We start from the raw sequence: 17,917 nt of genomic DNA on the forward strand, positions 1-17,917 counted from the left end.
ACATGTACCATTATCCTCTAAATACACACTCTTCCTAAACGGACAATATGCTGTGTTTTCTCCCTGGTTACAATAGGATCATGACAGAGAAACAAAGTGTCTAAAGTAGGAATGAAAACAAGTCCTAAAATAATGCACAAAAGCATCAGTGCTTTCCAGACTAAAATAAACGGTAGCAGATTACAAAAATCTTACATTAAATGGACTTCTTAGTCTCACCCTATCAATTAAAACAGTGCTATTTGTCTAATAGCTTCTGTCATTCATAATTTAACAGCAAGTCTACTCTACATTCAAAAGTATATTTAACATTTTATGTAGATGTAAAACAGAGTAAAGTGAATGCATGTAATAATTATGCTCTCTAGGATTAGAGGCACCCTCTTAAGAGGTGGTTTAATCTTCCCTTTTAGAATTTTAGGCATTCACCTATTCCAGCTAAATACAATCTGATTAATAAAACTCATACTCTTATGATGCCCAGGTTTATTTTCCAGAAAAGAGAGAATATACTAAGAGAGAATAGTATATCCTTAAGTTGTACACCTAGCTATACATCAGGAAAGTAAAATTATTGGGTGAAAACTCAGAGTTACAACAGAAACAGAGAATCATATCTTCGCGTCTACAGCCAACTAACTGCATTTGCACACAACTGCATTAGGATATCTGAGCATCCAGCTACATTTTCCAGGCAACTGCCATAACCACAAGTCATCATCTCCCTCTGACCACAGTTTGATAAGCAATTACTTCTTTCAGCAGCAGTGATGATGGCAGAAACAGCCCTTACCTCCTGCTCCCTGCCACGTGTTCCCTCCTTTCAGGCCACCTTCTCAGCCCTGACAGAGCGGCCACACAGTCACATAGCCCAGGGTAAAAAGTTATGAATAAAAAAGGAGAAAAGGTGCTTTTGAACCCAGTGCAGCCCTCCGATGCAGTTCCCCAAGAGCCCCACAAAGGGCTGTGCTAGTCCAGCTCAGAGGGTGGCAGGGGGCTGCTTACGCAAGCACGGTTCTCTCAGGAAACACATGCCAAATCTCTCCCTCAGGAAGCAATTGTGTTTGCACCAAAACATCTGAAAAATCTTCCCCCCCTGTGCCCAGTCTGTTGGACCTTGGCCTGAGAATACGGATGCAGAAGGGATCCCTGGGGGTGTCCTGGTCCCCTTCCCCACAGCTGCAGACAAGAACCAGCTCAGCAAATCCCGTCAGCCTGGAGCCTGTGCTGCAGCAAGGCAGCTGTCAGGTAAACTCTGCACAGCTTGAAGCTGAGGTGAATGTGCAAGCTGGGGCGAAAAGAAAGTTCCTGAGGTTTTCCCTGTTTACATATCAGCTCAATCAACTCTGATAAAGCTTTGTAAAATCAAATTACACACGGCGCAATATTGTTTTTCATCATCACTTTCCACCTTCAGGTGAAGGCAAAAGTTAATGATTGAATTTTAAAGGCATTAATGTGGAAACCCCTTAGGGAAGCTCAGAGAAACCTTCCATGAAAATACAGCCTCTGTTACACTGCTGCAAAAAATGGAAAAGTAAACATTAAATACAATGCAACTGAAAAGAAATAAAATAAGAACACATTATGAGTTATATAGCACTAAAAAAAAGCCAAACCAAAAAACCAAAAAGACAGTAAAAGCTAATGATTTGAGGTGAGCAATAACATGGCCCTAAATGAGGCATAATAGAACCACTCTGAGAAAAAAGCAATCCTGTTTCACTTCATTAAGTTTCATGTTATCCTCCAATTTCCCAGCGCTAACGGAAACGTTTCCTCATGGCCACTGTAGGAGTGGACTTACAACAACAATAGTCAGCTGTCCCAACCAGCTTGTTAACTTAAACGAAATCAATTCAGAATGATATCACACAAACCCAAATTCATCCCAAATAGCTAACTAACAACTTACCTGTAGAGATATTAAACAGAACAGGTCGATAAATGAGTGGAAAATTATCAGAAAGTTCAAAGTAAGGACAGTACTCACTGTATCCTTTGGCTTCTTTTTTTCATTGAATAAGTTTCCTGAATTTCCTCAGCCTGTGGACACACAATTTCCAACAAGACACATACCACTTAGTTACTGCACACCTGGGTGTCCTACATGGGACTGAGAATTCTCCTGGAAATTCACTATGTTAATATTGCAGAAGAAATATCAAGGCTGTCGAGGACAGGGATGGCTGTGATTAGCGAACTGTCCCTGTGGAAGGCCAGAGGCCGGTATTGAGCAGCCTGTGCCTTGGCATAGCCCTTTGGGAGCCGCTCACACTCACACACCCAAACACACACACAAACAAATACAAACACAAACACACACATGCACAGAGCCGCTCACCGCCATCCCGGGGACAGGGACAAGGCACCGCACTGCCTCTCACACCTGCCTCTGAACAGGTACTTTTGTTCTGCTTATGCAACAGAAATAAAAGACACCCGAGTTTCCTCATACCATCCAGCAACTTGAAACGCTGTTTATATCCTTAAACGCTGTTTACCCGACTAGCGCCTTAACTAACCAACACCTTATAAATATATACATGCATATATGTACGCACGTATATACAGTTCCTTCATTAAATACTGGCGTTTACATTCATTTTTATTGCTTTTCTCCATGTTTCCCCTGTTCTAAGGCTCCACGACACAGGCAGAGAGCGACTCAGCTGCAGCCCCCGGGCCCTGCACACCCCACCTGCAGCCCTGCACACCCCACCTGCAGCCCCCGGGCCCCGCAGACCCCACCTGCAGCCCCCATTCCCCACGGGCAGGCAGCAGCCCGGCAGGAGCCCGCGGCCGCCCAGCGCGCTGCCCCGCGGGGGCGGTGGCTCCGCGGGCCCGGGGCGGGGGCTGCCCCCCCAGCGCGGTCCCCAGCGCGGCCCCCAGCACGGGAGGCAGCGGAGCCGCTCGGTTTTGGCTCAGTCCCCTCCCCGCCGGAGTTTGCCCCTGGTCGCCCACCTGGCCGGCTGGTCGCCTCTCCCCGAGCGCTGCCCCCCGCCAGGCTCAGTCAAGCTGTCATCGCAGTCCCGCCTCCGTGGTACCTTCACCAACACGAAAAAGTGCGTCTCAGCAGTGCCACGGGAGCCTTCATCGCATTAAGAGGGATTTTTTTTTTTTTTCTTTCCCATGGAGGCAAAATCAGCACTGGGATTTGTGGATCAGTGCTCTCAGGATTTTTGTAAGGTATTTTAAGCGGTTCCAAAGTCAGGCAACATTCAAGAGTGGAAATAACACCAGAAGTTGTGCATAAGGATGGTCCTCTGTCACACACAGCAGCCCTTCCTGCCCATTAGGAATCATGCTGCTGTTTGGTCGTTTTTACATTTTCAAACTCAGTTCAAAACCCCAGACCAGGGGAAGGACTCACACAGATTTGGACCCTAGACTCTTGGAACAAGTTTCAAATTCCAGCAGCCTTCTGTTTATCCAAGAAAGATAAACTAAGTGGCCTGCTGAATACTGCATGTGTTTTTGGGCAAGATCTGGAAAGCAGCAGGTCTTTGCTCAGAAAGGACATTAAACATCCTGTGACACTTTCCATGAGAACAAAGATAAAATGGGATCTTTCCTTACCCTTCTTGTTGCCAGACAAGAGCTGCTTGGTCCTTGTCTTTCTCCAGGACCTTGCAGCCTTTCAGTGCTGAGATGAAGAGCAAGTGCAGAGCTCCCAGGAATGTGCAAGCAGAGCCCTTGAAGGGTGGCAGGGAGGTGTTTGCTCTGCTGGTCTTCAGGGTAAATTCAAGCATACATGATTTGGGTAAGTATGGCAGCTTCAGGGTAGATTATTAATTGGAAAAGACTTCCCTTTATAGGTGATTCTGGAGCTACTCTGTGCCATACAGAAGCACAGGAGATCTAGGAGAGACTCATCTTCCCCGTCTTGCACATGGGAAGCTGGCATGAAGCTGCACACCACGTCTGCACATCTTCCCTAACACAAGTACAGCCCCTCCTGTGGCATGTGGCCCCAGCAGTTCAAGAGAAAAGGGGCCAGGTTTTCCCCACCAGGCATAAAACTTGTCCTTGAACAACAAAAGTGCAACTCTTAGTATCTTGTTGCGTTTTTGATTTCCCCCGTCCCCCTGGTTTTTTAATGGTTCATTAATATTTTGGAAAGATTTTTAACCTTACCTATATTAAACTGTGCTTCATGTTGAAAGATTTTTTTGCCAAAATACACTACTAACATAATTGCAGCAGACTTTATTTGAACTGCTTGACACTGCAAGATAAAATTTGGAACAAGATGGTCTGGGCATTAAGCTGCTGGTCAAGAGCTTGGGGATCTCAACACTGCAGTGAACTTCCTCTGCAATTCTGGTTGGCAACATCTCTGTGACAACTCCCTATCAGCAGTGGGAATGGCAGTGGTTATCTGTATTGGCTACTGACATTTTGACACTTGGCTCAACAACAGGTAATGCTTCTCTGGAAGCACTGGTGGAAGCATTGAAGAAGTGGTGTGGAAAGGGTATTGTCAGAGCACTACAACACTGTGCATTGTAAATGCCAGGGAAACTCAGAGAGGCAGTAACACCACTCATGCTCTGCTGACCTGCCCTTGGCACTACAACAACTTTAAAACACTTTTGTGCTATTTAATTTTTATATAAATTAATTTTAAGCACTGAAGTATCAGAAGCTAGATATCATCAAATCAAAATGCTTGACTTCATTTGGTTCTTGGATCAAAACTCTAATACAAACACCACTGTTTGGGTTACATGAGTGATTACACATTCATGACAGGCTTCCCTTTTGTCACTAATTTTTCTCATACAAGTTTCAGCTGCTGAAGCCACATAAATACCAAGCAACACAAAAGAAGTCACTAATAATGGCCTTAATCCTCCCAAAGTTGCAGGACTGTGCATGTTGCTTTCTCTAGAGCTGCAATCAAGATAGGAATGGAGCACATGCTCTCACCTGGAGTGCCTGACCAGGCAAAGAAAACACAATTGGGCAGGGACTTGTTTTGGTTTGGTTCCTGTGCAAACGAGAGTAATTCCTTTACACTCTTTCACACTTTGCAAACCACAAAAATAAACAGAAAGTATAATACTATAGAATTCAACAGGTAAAGTAAAAGTTTTTGCAGTTTGAAGAATGGTTAGGTGCCATGGTACAGTGGACAAATGGCCTCCCTACACAATGAATGTTAATTTGAACCTTTATATACAAACACTTGTTGGAAATTGAAAACCTCACTCCCCTCCTTCCACTGCCCTCCTCTCCCATCTCCCTGGGAGCCAGCCAGCCCTGCACTTGCAGCCAGCCAGCTGCACAGGGCCAATGCTGCAATGGAAAGCTCAGAGTAACATTTCCACATCTGGTCACTAACATTTGGATCTAGAACCTTTGGTATTCTATAGCCAAAGGAACCAAGCTTCCCTGGCTTCTCTAAAAACTTAAGCCAAAGACTGGGGAAACTACAATTCCCTATGGTTCCTTCAGCCCCCTCCCTGTGTCTATAGTCCAGATTTTGCCAACTTCAAGGCAAGAAGGTAAAGTACTCACCACCTGAGAGCAGAGGCTCCTTTCTGGAGTGGAGGCAAGCTCTGTTTCTTACTGACACACAAGATTTTAGCAAGGGATCAAAAGACTATGATGAATTCCTAAAAATACGTGGCTGTGTAAGTCATATACATAGCCTGGGATAGAAAAAAGAGGGTATGTAATGACCTCCTCATTTTTTCATGGACACTAGCAATTCCTGGAACATAAGACCATCATTCAGCATCAGACCAAAAGATGCATTTAAAACCAGACAGTTTCTAATGACACTCAAAACTAGATGAGGGTATGTCTTGCTACCTACAGAGTGTATCATCTTCAGAATATTAGAAAATTTTGGCAGAAGTATCCTCTCCTTCTTGATATAAAATAAATATGAGCAGATCAATATTTAGTATTAGTTGAACAAGAGGATGATTCATCTCCTTTTAATGATTACAAACTTCCACATTTCCAATCTTCTGCCTTGCTCCTCTTTATCCACGTGTCACAGAAGTCCTTGGTCCAAGCACACACTGTAAGATTTCTGGGCACATTTATAAGCACGTATTTTACAAAGATCTACATTCCAGCTAGCAAGTGCAATAATTTTTCACTGGAAAACAAAGATTCATCACTACATATGTCCTATGGAAACATAATTTAACAAAATTTGGCTGTAGAAACGCAGGAGCTTTAAAAAACCGTTTTATTTCAAGCGACTTGCTTTTGGCAGTCTGCTATGTTTCCTTGCTAGCAGGCTTTATTTCAGTGGAGAAAGTGAAATGAAATGTAGACATTTTGAAATTTCCCATCAGAAGACAAACTTAATTAGACATTGGAATTTTTCACAGCATGGGAATAATAAATTTGTATTAGTTGTACTTGGAAGCAAGCCTTTGCACAGCTATTCCAGTTTTTCTTCCATATTCACCCAACCGTGGACCAGAAGCTTGGGCTACTTCAATCCATACAGGAATCTGACACCAAATATAGGCTGTAATGGTTCTGCAGTCTGAGGAGACCTGACCATTTCCATCATTCTACAACTTTTCATAGCATTGTGTTTCTGTTCTGGATCACAAGTATGGCCTGCTGTGCTCTGCAGAAGAAATGGTGTTAGCAGCTTATCCTGCTCATCATCAACACCCTTGCCTGTAGCAGCTCTCAGGGAATTGTACAAGCTAAAGGAGGGTGAATTGGGATCAAGGCCTGAAGGCAGTGCAGGTGGTGCTTTTCCTATTCAGCAAATCAGCACACAAAACTAAGTAAAGAAGATGGTAAACCACTGCCAATTCTTCACACCTCCACAACACAGGAAACAAATAATTTGGTAAAAAATTTCTGTACCTCAGACAAAACTCTGGCTGGTGTTTGCTGCTGCTGCTGGGGCTTTTAGAGAGAGTTCCTTCCTAACCTGGGGTATGCTGTGCTCAACACCTAGGACTACTTTCAATTCAGTTTTTACTACCTAAGTGTTGTATTTGTTGTGTTCACATGCTGGGGGAGAAGTTTCTTCAGTTTAAACTTTAATACACTCCTTTAAATAAAATATTCCTATTGATAGTATCTACAGCAAACATTTACAGAGTTAACAAGCACAGAAACTATTGTCATTCCACACAGAAAATTACAAGCATCAAAGATTTCTGTTTTATTTGGAGATTTACCAGATTAGTTCCAGGGGCACTTATGCAACACAGAACCTTACAGATAATTTTTTTTCACCCTGTGCTTGGTACACTTTTTTCCCACCCATTCATTTCCTTTTTTCTTTGTGAGTTATGCATGTACAGACAGAGGCCTAAATCAGAGCTAGCTAAAAGTCCATCAGAAACTATCTGTTCTGAGTAGCACAATATTTTGGTAAATATTACAACATTGATTTTCCATGGCCTTGCATTTCAGTATCAGCCACGTGGCTGCAAGGCTGCTGCCATCCCAGCACTGCCAGGGCTCCCTCTGCTCACAGGGCAGCAGCATTTCATTCTACCACCTCATTCTTCTACAGCCACTGCTAACTTTGTAACTGGTGACAGAAACTTCATCCACAGATTGCTGATTCAAGCCTGAGTTGTATTTTACTACAACTTTTTAGTGTTTTGTTGTTTGTGTTTTAAAAGTTCTCTGCTGTTGTGCCTTTTTGTGTGTGTGTCCCGAATGTCCCTTTACTGAGTTGCCAGTTACACACCACTGCTTTCTAGCAGTGGGAAGTGGAATGGTCAGGGAACTGAAAGGGAACTACCTCTAAGTTACCTTCAGTAAGGCAATAGGCTAGAAAAGGAAGAGCCAGATCTTACACTTTTGTGAACAAAGATATTTTAATTGCCTAACAATCTCCATACACAGGACAAACTTTTACTCCACAGAGCAGGATCAGTAACAGCTCTTTTGCTCCTAGCCTGATAAAGGTGCTTATAGTGCCAGAGTTGGTGTCTTAGAACTTTATAGTAATGTACATAAAATGAAACTTTAAGCAAATTTCCCATAATGTTGTGAACCAGATGTTCACAAAGGCACTTTATAATTGCCTTTCAGGTAGGAGTGCTGGAACAGAGAGATATGTTGCATGGCACCTTTAAAAAATCAAGTTCCAAATTGAGAAGAAGATCAGAAATTGAAAAAAGAAGTCATCTTGACTAAAACTAAGCTGACCTCTATGATTTGTCCAATGAATAAAAAGTGAATTAGTCTGCAGGATTTGGTGCCTTTTCTGCTTGAGTTTTTTTGGATACAATTTCTTATGTGATGAGAGCAAGGAGTGGAGAGAAATTCAGTTCCTGAATGTTTTCTGCCCTGGCTGTAAAAGAGGAGGTGTGAAGTGTGTTACTGTCAGCCTGCAGCCATCATCAGGAGAAAGCTTTAGTTCCCTTGCACTGCTTTTCTCCCTTCTAAGAAGCAAACCAGTGATGCCTGGGGGCTGCTACACTGCACAGGCAAATCTGCTGGGGGAAAGTCTACAAACCTCCTAGATTTGAAGAGAAGAGAAAACTTCTTTTCTAAGCTAAAACAAAAGTGACAAATACTGGGAAATTTGGGAGTGTTTTTGGTTTATCTTGTAAATACTTCTGGATTTTTTTGTGCACAGCCTTTTGTAGCCAAGTGCAATATGCTGAAAGCTAGCTGGGTAACAGCATGCTCCATGCTTAGGACATAGGAACAGCATGTTTTTGTTTACTTATTCAAATAGCAGTAGGGGTGAGGTTGCTCAAAAAACAGAACAATTCTACTAAAAGGAATTAATTTTTTTAAAGTACACTCAGCATTTTGTGACTCATTTAGCCAGTCACCTGTGAAAATGCCATATTCATTTGTTTGGGGAGTTTTAAATTAATACACATTATTTCACAGTTAATTTTTTTAATATAAAAAGAGTAAGAACAATTTTCAAAATTGAGGAGAGTGTTCTCAGTGTTCAAATCAATACCAATAATAAGGGTTTAACTTACTAATAAGTTTTTATGTCCAGGTGAAGCCTCTCACAGCTTCAGTTGCCTTGCCCAAATTACACGACTGCATTTCACAAAACAGATGTTCACAGACCACCTTGGCTGTGCTGCCTCCATTGCCTCCTGCTGACAATCAGGATGTCAGTGGGGTCATTCCAGTGGGAGGATAGAGGGGGCAGATAAAAATAACAATATCACTATCCAACTCACAATTACATTTATAGGTTGGTAATGATTTACTGCCTTACATGAGACTATTTTGATTGCTGTCTCCTAATTGATGGGGCTGTTCTAAAAACTTGTAGGAAAGATAATTTTGATCAGCATGTCTTTCCTATGGGCTCAAGATACTAATTTCTTCATCCCACTTCCACCCAACCTAGCATCTGCATTCAGAACTCCTCCAAGCTGAGACTAGCTGTATTATTTTTGTGCAATTTGTTAATATATTAATGCAAAACAAATGCCCTGAACCAGTCACAGCACACCAGTGGCCACACCATCTTGTCACTTGAAGCACTATTACGTCTGTTGTGACAAAATGTCACATTATCAAACCACTGTCTGCCCATGACGAGACTGTCTTGCTCTCAAGGGTGCAACAGAAAATCTGTATTTCCTTGCAAGGAAAAGTTCATCTCAGAAAAGACTTTAAACCAAAAAAGCATGCCATTTGGAAAAAGAAAATCCTAACATATTATATGAGAAAGCGGTAACATGGTTAGCCTAGACCATGTCTTCATGGATGGGCATAAATGGAAATTTCAGTAACAGGGGTAAACTCTACTCTGGACATGCCCTGCCAAGGCTGCTTTGGTACCTCAGCATCTGCTAAAGGGCAACTTCTGCTTTGTATTAGATGCCCGGATTCACACAAACTTTTAAGTTTGAAAAGAAATGAAGGGGTCACCCACCCAAAAACCTGGAAAACTATGAAGCTGTCAACTACGAAAGACACTTTGAAGGTGGAAGTGCCCTGTTCATCACAACAAAATAAGCAAAACCACTTAAGAACAAGGAGTGACCATGGTTTTAAGTAAAATATGATGCCATTTCATGCTGTTTACCCACCTTCATTCCAGGTACCAAGACACAAAACAGACCACGGTCTTGTTCATAGCCTGTGTTTCATTTAATTCCAAATTCAAAGACACCTTGTACTTTAAAAACAGAACCCAGTAGAACTCCTCATCCGACTGGAAACAATCATGTATGTTTATTTTGTCATCAGTTCAACCCCATATGGTTCTCCCATCTCTAAAGTTCTGCTGTGTCCTGCCAAAAATCACTTGCAAGTATCTTGTGACAGTCTAATGGGAACAGAAGTGCTGATAACAGTGAAACACCAGGACAGCTTTGCTGAGGTTGGAATGAATTGCAAGCACCCTACTTGTCCCAGGAGTCAGATTCTTGTAATGCCCCCATGCACCCCATGCTAGCCTTCTCTATCAAATCTGATAAAGTAAATACTCTTAGTTGTCTCTCACTCTTCATCCAGCACTAGGGATTTTCTCCCAATACTTTAGTCTAAAAATCTTACTTCAGAACACAGACCCTTTCTTCCTAGGGGATGTAATTAGACTTTTTGTCAAAACCATTAAAAATTGGGCTGTCTTGATGGTGGTGGGGAGAGAATGAAGAGAGTAGCATGTGATTCAAGAACAAATGTTCAAATCCAAAAGAAGCACAGGCCATGACAATTTAGAGTGATGAGTCTGATTCATTCTGCTCCAACTTACCTGAATAATTACCTTACCATGTTTCAGGAAGAGAAGCTAAATAAAAAAAGCTTGGCCTGTTAAGAGGTCTTTAATTTATATCAAAACAAGGATTTTCATCACATACTAAATCTGCAGACTCACTGATCTCCCTTAGGGAAGCTTGCTTCTTCAACTTCACCATTCCTAAAACAAAAAAAGATCCAAGAATCTGGATATTTCTAGGTTCTCAGTAATAACTCTTCGATAGTGCTGGAGTTGAACTTTGCTTGCACAAACTTCCAGTTTGTACCTGTTATAGTAGAGGTTTTTATCTGTGTCATTGAGCAAGAATGTTTTCAGACTCTTTACTGGATGACTGATGAAGTGGGACACCTTGGGGAACCCCTTCCAACAGATGACTGTAGACAGCAACTGGATACCAAACTCAATACCAAACTCAATCAGAAAAATTCAAGACAACCCCAATGCTCTTAGAAATGCCCCAAAGTACTTTCCCCTATGGCAAAAATATTGTAACAGTGACAGAAATCAACCACACTGTCATTCATCCATTACCTTAATTACAGAAGGGGGACACAGAGGAGGAAACCGAGAGCTGGGATTAGTGGAGGCAGGCAAAGTCTGAAGGTAAAGAAGCAAGTTATACTACTAGCAGATTCATATGAACAAGAAAGAGCATTCAACTGCAGATTTCAAGGCAACAAAGAAATCAGGCTTTGAATTGAACATAAAGTGTCATTTTCCTCTAGTTTTTCCTACTTTGTGACTTTCCACAACTCTCTACCCTAATTAAAGTCTGCCCGTATTTTTCCCAACCAGGTGTACTAATCTATGCAGCATACAATTCAGAGTACTTTTTCTCATTCCATTAACTACAGAAATTCACTTATTAAGCATTTTAAATATCAAATCAGCATTTTTAAGGTCAAGTTTTATTTTGTGTTTCTCTGTGATCAACTTACCTGACAGTCCCTAGAATCTTAGAGCTAACTTCAGGGCCACCGTGATTCTGGCTTTTCTTCTTTAACCACCCAGCCTCAATTCGTGCATCTTTAGAATCCTTATATATTTCTCTGAATAGCTTGCTAGGGTTTGGTGGGGTTTTTTTGAATGTGTGTGGGTTTTTTTGGTTTTGGTTTGTTTGGTTTTGGTTTTAGGAGTGGTTTTTTGTTGTTGTTTTGGGAGTTTTTTTGAGAAGTGGAGGGTTTTAATTTTAAAAGAACGGCAGTTCTTTTCATAATTGTTTACTTAACATTATAGTCTTCCTTCACAAGTACAAATGGGAAGAATGCAACAACACCTAAGTGACAGACATTCCCGTATCAAATTCCCTTCAAAAACAGACAGCAAGAAAAAGACAGGATCTTTCTCTGAAACAAGCAGTTATATGGCTGATGTCGTGCTTCCCTCTACTGTTTATCGTAAGAAGCACAGTTACCTCTTATTCTGAAGTTTTCCTTAAAAAAACCAAAACAGTGCACAAGTACATCTTTATACACAGGCAAAACTTAGCCAATAACCTTAATCAGTTTTCTTTTCTTTATTAAAAAAATAGAGGCACTGAGCAGAACCATCTGCCCTTATCTCAAGCTCATTATTACAGAAAATATCAATTTCATTATAATATTAATATGCTAATATTATTATTATATATTAATATTATCTCATATTTTTGTTTACAGTCCTTTAAAGTCAACTTCAAGCAGGCAAAAGGCTTCAAAGACTAAAGCTTTGTTATGAAGAACAAATGATTACCATGGAAATAAGCAGTCACAAAGAAAGTGTTATGTATGTCACATCATTGCTTTCAAGAAATGAATTCCACGGATACATTAAAACTGTCCAAACAGTAGTGGTCTTTATTTCCATCTGACAAGTTAACACTTCAGTTAATATTACCATCTTTCAACATTTGGGAGATATGTAAGTTAATGACTTTAAAAAGCAAAATATACCCCCTTCCAAAAATATACTGAATTTTAAACTGTCCCTCTGATGAGTCATTTACATTATGTGACATCACATACAGTCTTTGCAAGACAAAATAATTTACTGTTTTTCAGCCTCTCATTTGTGAGCTCTCAAGGTGTCCAAGGAAAGCAAGTTTATATGTGCTCTGTAGCAACCTAAGTACAGGGATTTCAAAGGGATCTCAATTCAACTTGGGAAAAAAAAATCTAGAGAGGTCCACAGATCAAAAAAGGTAGAAAATACTGTATTGGAATAAACACCCAAATTTTAGTGTCCTGGAGGAAAAGTTAACACTAGTTTAACAGCAGAAAATACTTTAGTCAGTATTTTTCTAATTTTAGTAATTGGGCTTTTAATTATGTGTTATCAGTTGTTTTCAATTAAGAACAAGTTAAAACTTGCAGACAACAGAAAAATAACAGAAGACAATCTCCCTTTGCCATCTAATACCAAGGGTGAATAACATCTTTACTACAGAACTCTTCATGTTGATCAGAGGTTTTCATCAGAAACAGATTTTCATTTTAGTGTCAATTTAATAATTAAAATTTTAGTTCACATCTTCATTAAAATTTTTATTATAGAGAAGAATCAGCCCTGCAAAACCAGTTGGCAGCCTCTTCCTGTTGCAGTTCATGACTACTGAAAAATTACAAACTTAAACCCCCTGCTATTACCAAGCTTCCTCACAGTCCTTCGAGGAAACACATTTAACCACAGAATGGTTTGCAAATTTATTTTTGGGGGGGCAGAGAGATGTTAAAGTGTCTCATCTAATGAGGAAAGGAAAGGCAAAAAAAATCAGTGACTAGTTTTCACAGTAAAATGCATCAGTTTTGTAGTTTCATTTGAAACCAAGAACAAATCATGAAACGTCATGAAAATAAGATAAAAAAATCTCCTAGAGTGATTACTAAATGAAGTTAAAATTACCACACTAATCAGTAAACCCCAGAAGAAAAGCAGATGCTTCATATCACAGGTCCTACATTAAACAGTATCCATTTTTTTAAAATAAATTCATAAAATCTGTATGTTTGGCCACTTTGCACATTTTCCCCCTAAAAAATACAGTGTACAGAAAAAAAACCTCGTAATTCCCATTATGAATTCTGAAGTATAAGGTCAAAATCCAGAAATTAAAGATTAGCTAAAAGGATTTTAAATTATTTACAAATCCAGCAGGTAGAACTACCATAATGGCTTCATTTCCATCCTTGTAGTGGCTTTCACTCTTACCCAGCAGCATCCGCAGTAGGAATCTCTTCAGACAGATTCATCACTGATCTTCTGTCATTTTAAGCATTTCTAGAAGAGCCCCAACAGCTCCAAAATAACCCTTTCAACAAAAGCAAAAGAAAACCAAAACCAATCAAATTCCAGAATAAGACATTACATGAACACCAAGTTTTCAGTTCTGTTAAGGGTCCTAAAAAAATGTCAGCCCTGCCAAACATTTTCTATATCTAAAATATGATTTTATAAGATCATCCTTAGATAGAAGAAAGGGCCTGATACTGGAAAAAGTCTTACACAGTTCTCCAATATTACAAAAAAAAAATTAATTACAAAACTGTAATATTGATGCTGTAACTGAGGCAGGGCTGTTTCCATTATGGACTTGTCCATCTGGTAGCCACCTAAAATTATGCTTACAAAAATGAATTATACTTGAGGTCTTCATATACCAGCCCACATGAACATTGTTGCTATAAAGGTCAGAAAGCAAATATGAGAAATGGGCAATGTTTAACAGCACATACCACAAGATTAGTGATCAAACCAAGGAGTTAACACGTATTATTTTCAAATGAATTTGTAAACTAAATAGCATTTATGCCGAACTTAGCTAGTGCATTCAATTCAAAGCAATGACATTTCTCCCCTTTCTCTCCCTTTCAAGTTCAGCAAATAAAGAACTACAAGAATATTGTACTTATAAATAGAAATTCAATATGTATTTGCTTACCTCATGTTCCAGAAACAGAGCTTTTAGCTGTCCCTTGGACCAATAATCCATAGCATATGCTAGCACCTTCATAGAAATCATATTAATTCTGAGAAAGTTGCCAACAAACACCACCTTGTCGATGTTCTGTAAAATTGAATTTGAAAAACATACCAGAAAATTATATTCAGCTAAATGACTTGCCTCATTTAACATGTACCTCTGCCTCTACCATAAAGTTAAATGGGAATTTTAAATTACATTTAAATACTTCCAAATCAAAAGTCAAAAAATATTGCAGTTACTGACCACACTATATAAGAGACATTGCAAGAGCAGGGAGTTTTATTTCAAAGAAAGTGAGACGCTATTATCATAGATGATCAATATTTATTTAAAATATTTAATAAATATCACAGTCTTCCTAACAGGACTCAGATTATGAGCATTTTGGTGGTGGTGTTTGTTTTTTTAATTGTATATGGCCACAATGAAGACATTTTACCCCTCCTGTTGAATGAAGGAACTTTCCAGAGTTCACTATGATTATTAAATCCAGATGGAGAACCTCTGAAGGGTATCTGAGAAAGATTACATTAGAGATGGGAAGGAGCATCTTTCCTTATCTTATATCAGGACTGAGACTCCATTTTCAAAAAGCAAGTGAAATGAGGCTGACATAATACTTGATATGTATGGCATTCCTTTGTTTCAAAGCTCATTTAAACTCAGTTTTCATTCAGGAAATTAAGGGGTTTTTGAATCATCAGCACTTGCTGCCAATGAGAAAGCCACAGACCATCCTTACTTGTATGTACATCACACAAGCACATGTAAGCAGTGGTTCTGTGTGGTGTTTAAACAATGCCCATAACTATCTTACCAAGCCCAGTTCTGCCTGCTATGCACAAAATTGCACTTGCATTTTACATTGGTACCAGATGTTCATCACACACTAGAACTGGTCTAGAAGATTCAGTAGGAGGCCACATCCTGGAGATAAAAAGCTTTTATAGGAGTCTTGGAGAGCCCTAGGAATGTATCTTCCAGAGTCTTCTGCAGAAGTTTGCCAGAAGGGCTGCTATGGGGCTAGAATTAGCAAACTCTACACTGACCCAGCTCTATAAAGCCCAACACTTGGCTCTGCAGCAATTCCTGTGCCACAGCCACAGTGGTACCATGTCCAGGACCCTGCGTGTGTCACAGCCCAGGGAACATCCTCACTGGAATACTCAGTGTTGGAGAGGGCTGACCCCCAGAAGCTGTAACTCATTCACCCAGTCTCTGCTGAGTGAGGGACATGCCTGAGCAGCAACACAAACTTTATTGAAATAACTTAACTCCAGTCATGTATCTCCTTAGACTCTGCAGTCACGTCAGCATTCATACTCAGGAATTTATGAATGAAAATAAGAACTTCTTCAATTTCAAAATGCTGCTATGGAACATGGTCAGGAGCACCCTGCATCCTTGGATAAGGCAGTTTTGTCTCTGAAGCAACTTCAGACAAAGGAGGGACAAATATGCAACTAATTAATTTCCTGTAATGCCACCACATAAAATTGATTAGAATCTACATTTCAATTTCACATGGGCATGATTTTCTCTGAATATAAAAACAAAGCTACAGTTACCAGATGCAATACCTAACAGAGAGTATAAAAATTACTGTAAATTTTGAATCTAAAATTACTAGTCATGTCTACTTGAATAACAGTTGTATATCAACATGAAAATTTCAATTTTAAACATTCCTTGAGTTGTCAAGGTTAAAAATTGTATTAATAATATAAAGCTTCCCAGATTTTCTGAACTGAACCAAAAACAACTTTAGCATTTTTCAGAATTCAAAATGGTACTCTTAAGGGAGCCTTGTCAATTTACTTTTAAATTGTCCACTGCTGAAACTTTCAAAGCTGAAAGACAGAAATATTAAACTGCTGAAGAGATGGTGGTGACATACTTATTTAAACTAATCAGATTACAGCATCCTGGAAAAGACCTGCACTCTTTCACTCTGTGGGGTCTTGTTAAATTGTTCAACTACCCTGCAGCACACAGCTATAGTATGACTTTAATATAGTATATTCACATATTTCCCAATATAATTGAACAGGGATATCTGTATCAATAACACAATAAAAAACCTTGCACATATTTTTGCAAGGCAGCTTTGTTCAGATGCAAACTATCATGTTCTGTGAGTAAGAAAAGTATAAACCAGGAGATCAGTTTCCTTTATGTACTTCTGCTGTGCCTAGGACAGGCCATTTCAAAGGGTCTGTGGCCAAATGGTTCCAGACTATGGAATTTTTCTACCCCCTGCCAACTTCGTGCAAGCAAATTTGCTTTGAAGTTCTGCAGACAGAATATTTCGTTTATTCCCCAGCCTCATTTTTTCCTGCACATATGCAAGTCATTTTCAACACAATATTAAAGCTGCAATCATTGAGAAAAACTTATCAGAAAGTCTTGCTTCAGGGCATAAATTGATTCTGCCAGCCTAAAAGTGAGCTTTACCATAACCCTAATCTAATACATACAAGCTCCACAAAAGAATATCATATTCAACAGTTTATTTAGCTCTTATTTGAGGATTTGATTCATCAAGCTTGCTGTAAGTCAGAGCCATGTGTCCCAAAGGCAATTTAGATGTCTAGAATATTTAGCAGAATGATAGCATTAGGATTTTTTTCCCCAAGAGCAAGCTATCTGAAGATAAGCTTACTTGAAATGATACTGCATGTTTTTTCTTTTTAACAGTATGTAAAGTGACTAAACAAAGTTTTCATTCTCTAAAACTACAAAATAATTTACTTCAAGTGTTAGAGAAATTCTGCTTTGACACTGTGAAATGAAGAATATTTAACACATCAATTCACACTCCTCCACAAAATTCTATGGATCACATCAGTTTTTAAGAGGCCAGCCCCAGAACAAAGATGTTAGGAACCTTTTCACAATGACTCAGAAGCATTAGTTTCGTTAGCAGCCTATCTCCTCCTCTGAATGCACTGCATGTGGTTCCCTGCTGCAACTCTCTATGCTTTGATAGCCCTGTACAATGCTGCTTGAACTCCATGCCACAAGGCAACACTGTAAAGAAGCTGAAAGCAAAGAGAACACTGAAAGAGAATCATCCTGACAGAAAGAGTTGAATTGCCAAGAAAAAATAATACATGTCTGTAACCGCTTTTCACAATGAAGGAAGGTTATCAGTGGCATTTGATGGGGCATACGGTACAACTTGCGCTGATCAATGTATTTTTAAAGTCCTCTAGAGAGGAATATGAGCAACAAACATAATAATGGCGTACAAGATCAAAAGA

General features: G+C 39.7%; 2 protein-coding genes and 1 long non-coding RNA gene across 13 annotated transcripts in view; 1 reads left to right on the top strand and 2 right to left on the bottom strand.

The window, feature by feature from the left end:
- Positions 1–3,693, bottom strand: part of SLC16A12 (solute carrier family 16 member 12) — a 31,644-nt gene extending 27,951 nt beyond the window's left edge. Inside the window, exons 1-3 of one of the 5 annotated variants that reach the window (XM_083865873.1) lie at positions 3,580–3,693; positions 2,965–3,047; positions 1,994–2,046 (exon numbers count right to left, since the gene is read on the bottom strand). The gene's annotated coding sequence lies outside the window, so the exon portion shown is untranslated. Of the gene's footprint in view, positions 1–793; positions 1,206–1,993; positions 2,047–2,751; positions 2,818–2,964; positions 3,437–3,579 lie in introns of those variants that run through there. The other 4 variants (XM_083865876.1, XM_083865872.1, XM_083865874.1 and 1 more) reach the window with 4 other exon arrangements.
- LOC310911870 lies at positions 2,068–12,458 on the top strand. The gene is made up of 3 exons (XR_014590598.1): positions 2,068–2,403; positions 3,595–3,738; positions 12,352–12,458. It is a non-coding gene; the product is annotated as an uncharacterized lncRNA (long non-coding RNA).
- Positions 12,459–12,505: 47 nt separating this feature from the next.
- PANK1 (pantothenate kinase 1) overlaps positions 12,506–17,917 on the bottom strand; it is a 34,055-nt gene continuing 28,643 nt past the window's right edge. For 6 of the 7 annotated variants that reach the window (XM_083865880.1, XM_083865881.1, XM_083865883.1 and 3 more), the window contains 2 exons: positions 14,610–14,735; positions 12,506–13,979 (listed from right to left, as the gene is read on the bottom strand). In XM_083865880.1, the coding sequence (XP_083722006.1) occupies positions 13,920–13,979; positions 14,610–14,735 (186 nt within the window). In that variant the 3' untranslated portion in view covers positions 12,506–13,919. The remainder of the gene's footprint in view (positions 13,980–14,609; positions 14,736–17,917) is intronic. The other variant, XM_083865879.1, reaches the window with a different exon arrangement.

This window comes from Zosterops lateralis (genome assembly GCF_965231275.1).
Source record: "Zosterops lateralis genome assembly, chromosome: 8".
Lineage (NCBI taxonomy): Eukaryota > Metazoa > Chordata > Aves > Passeriformes > Zosteropidae > Zosterops > Zosterops lateralis.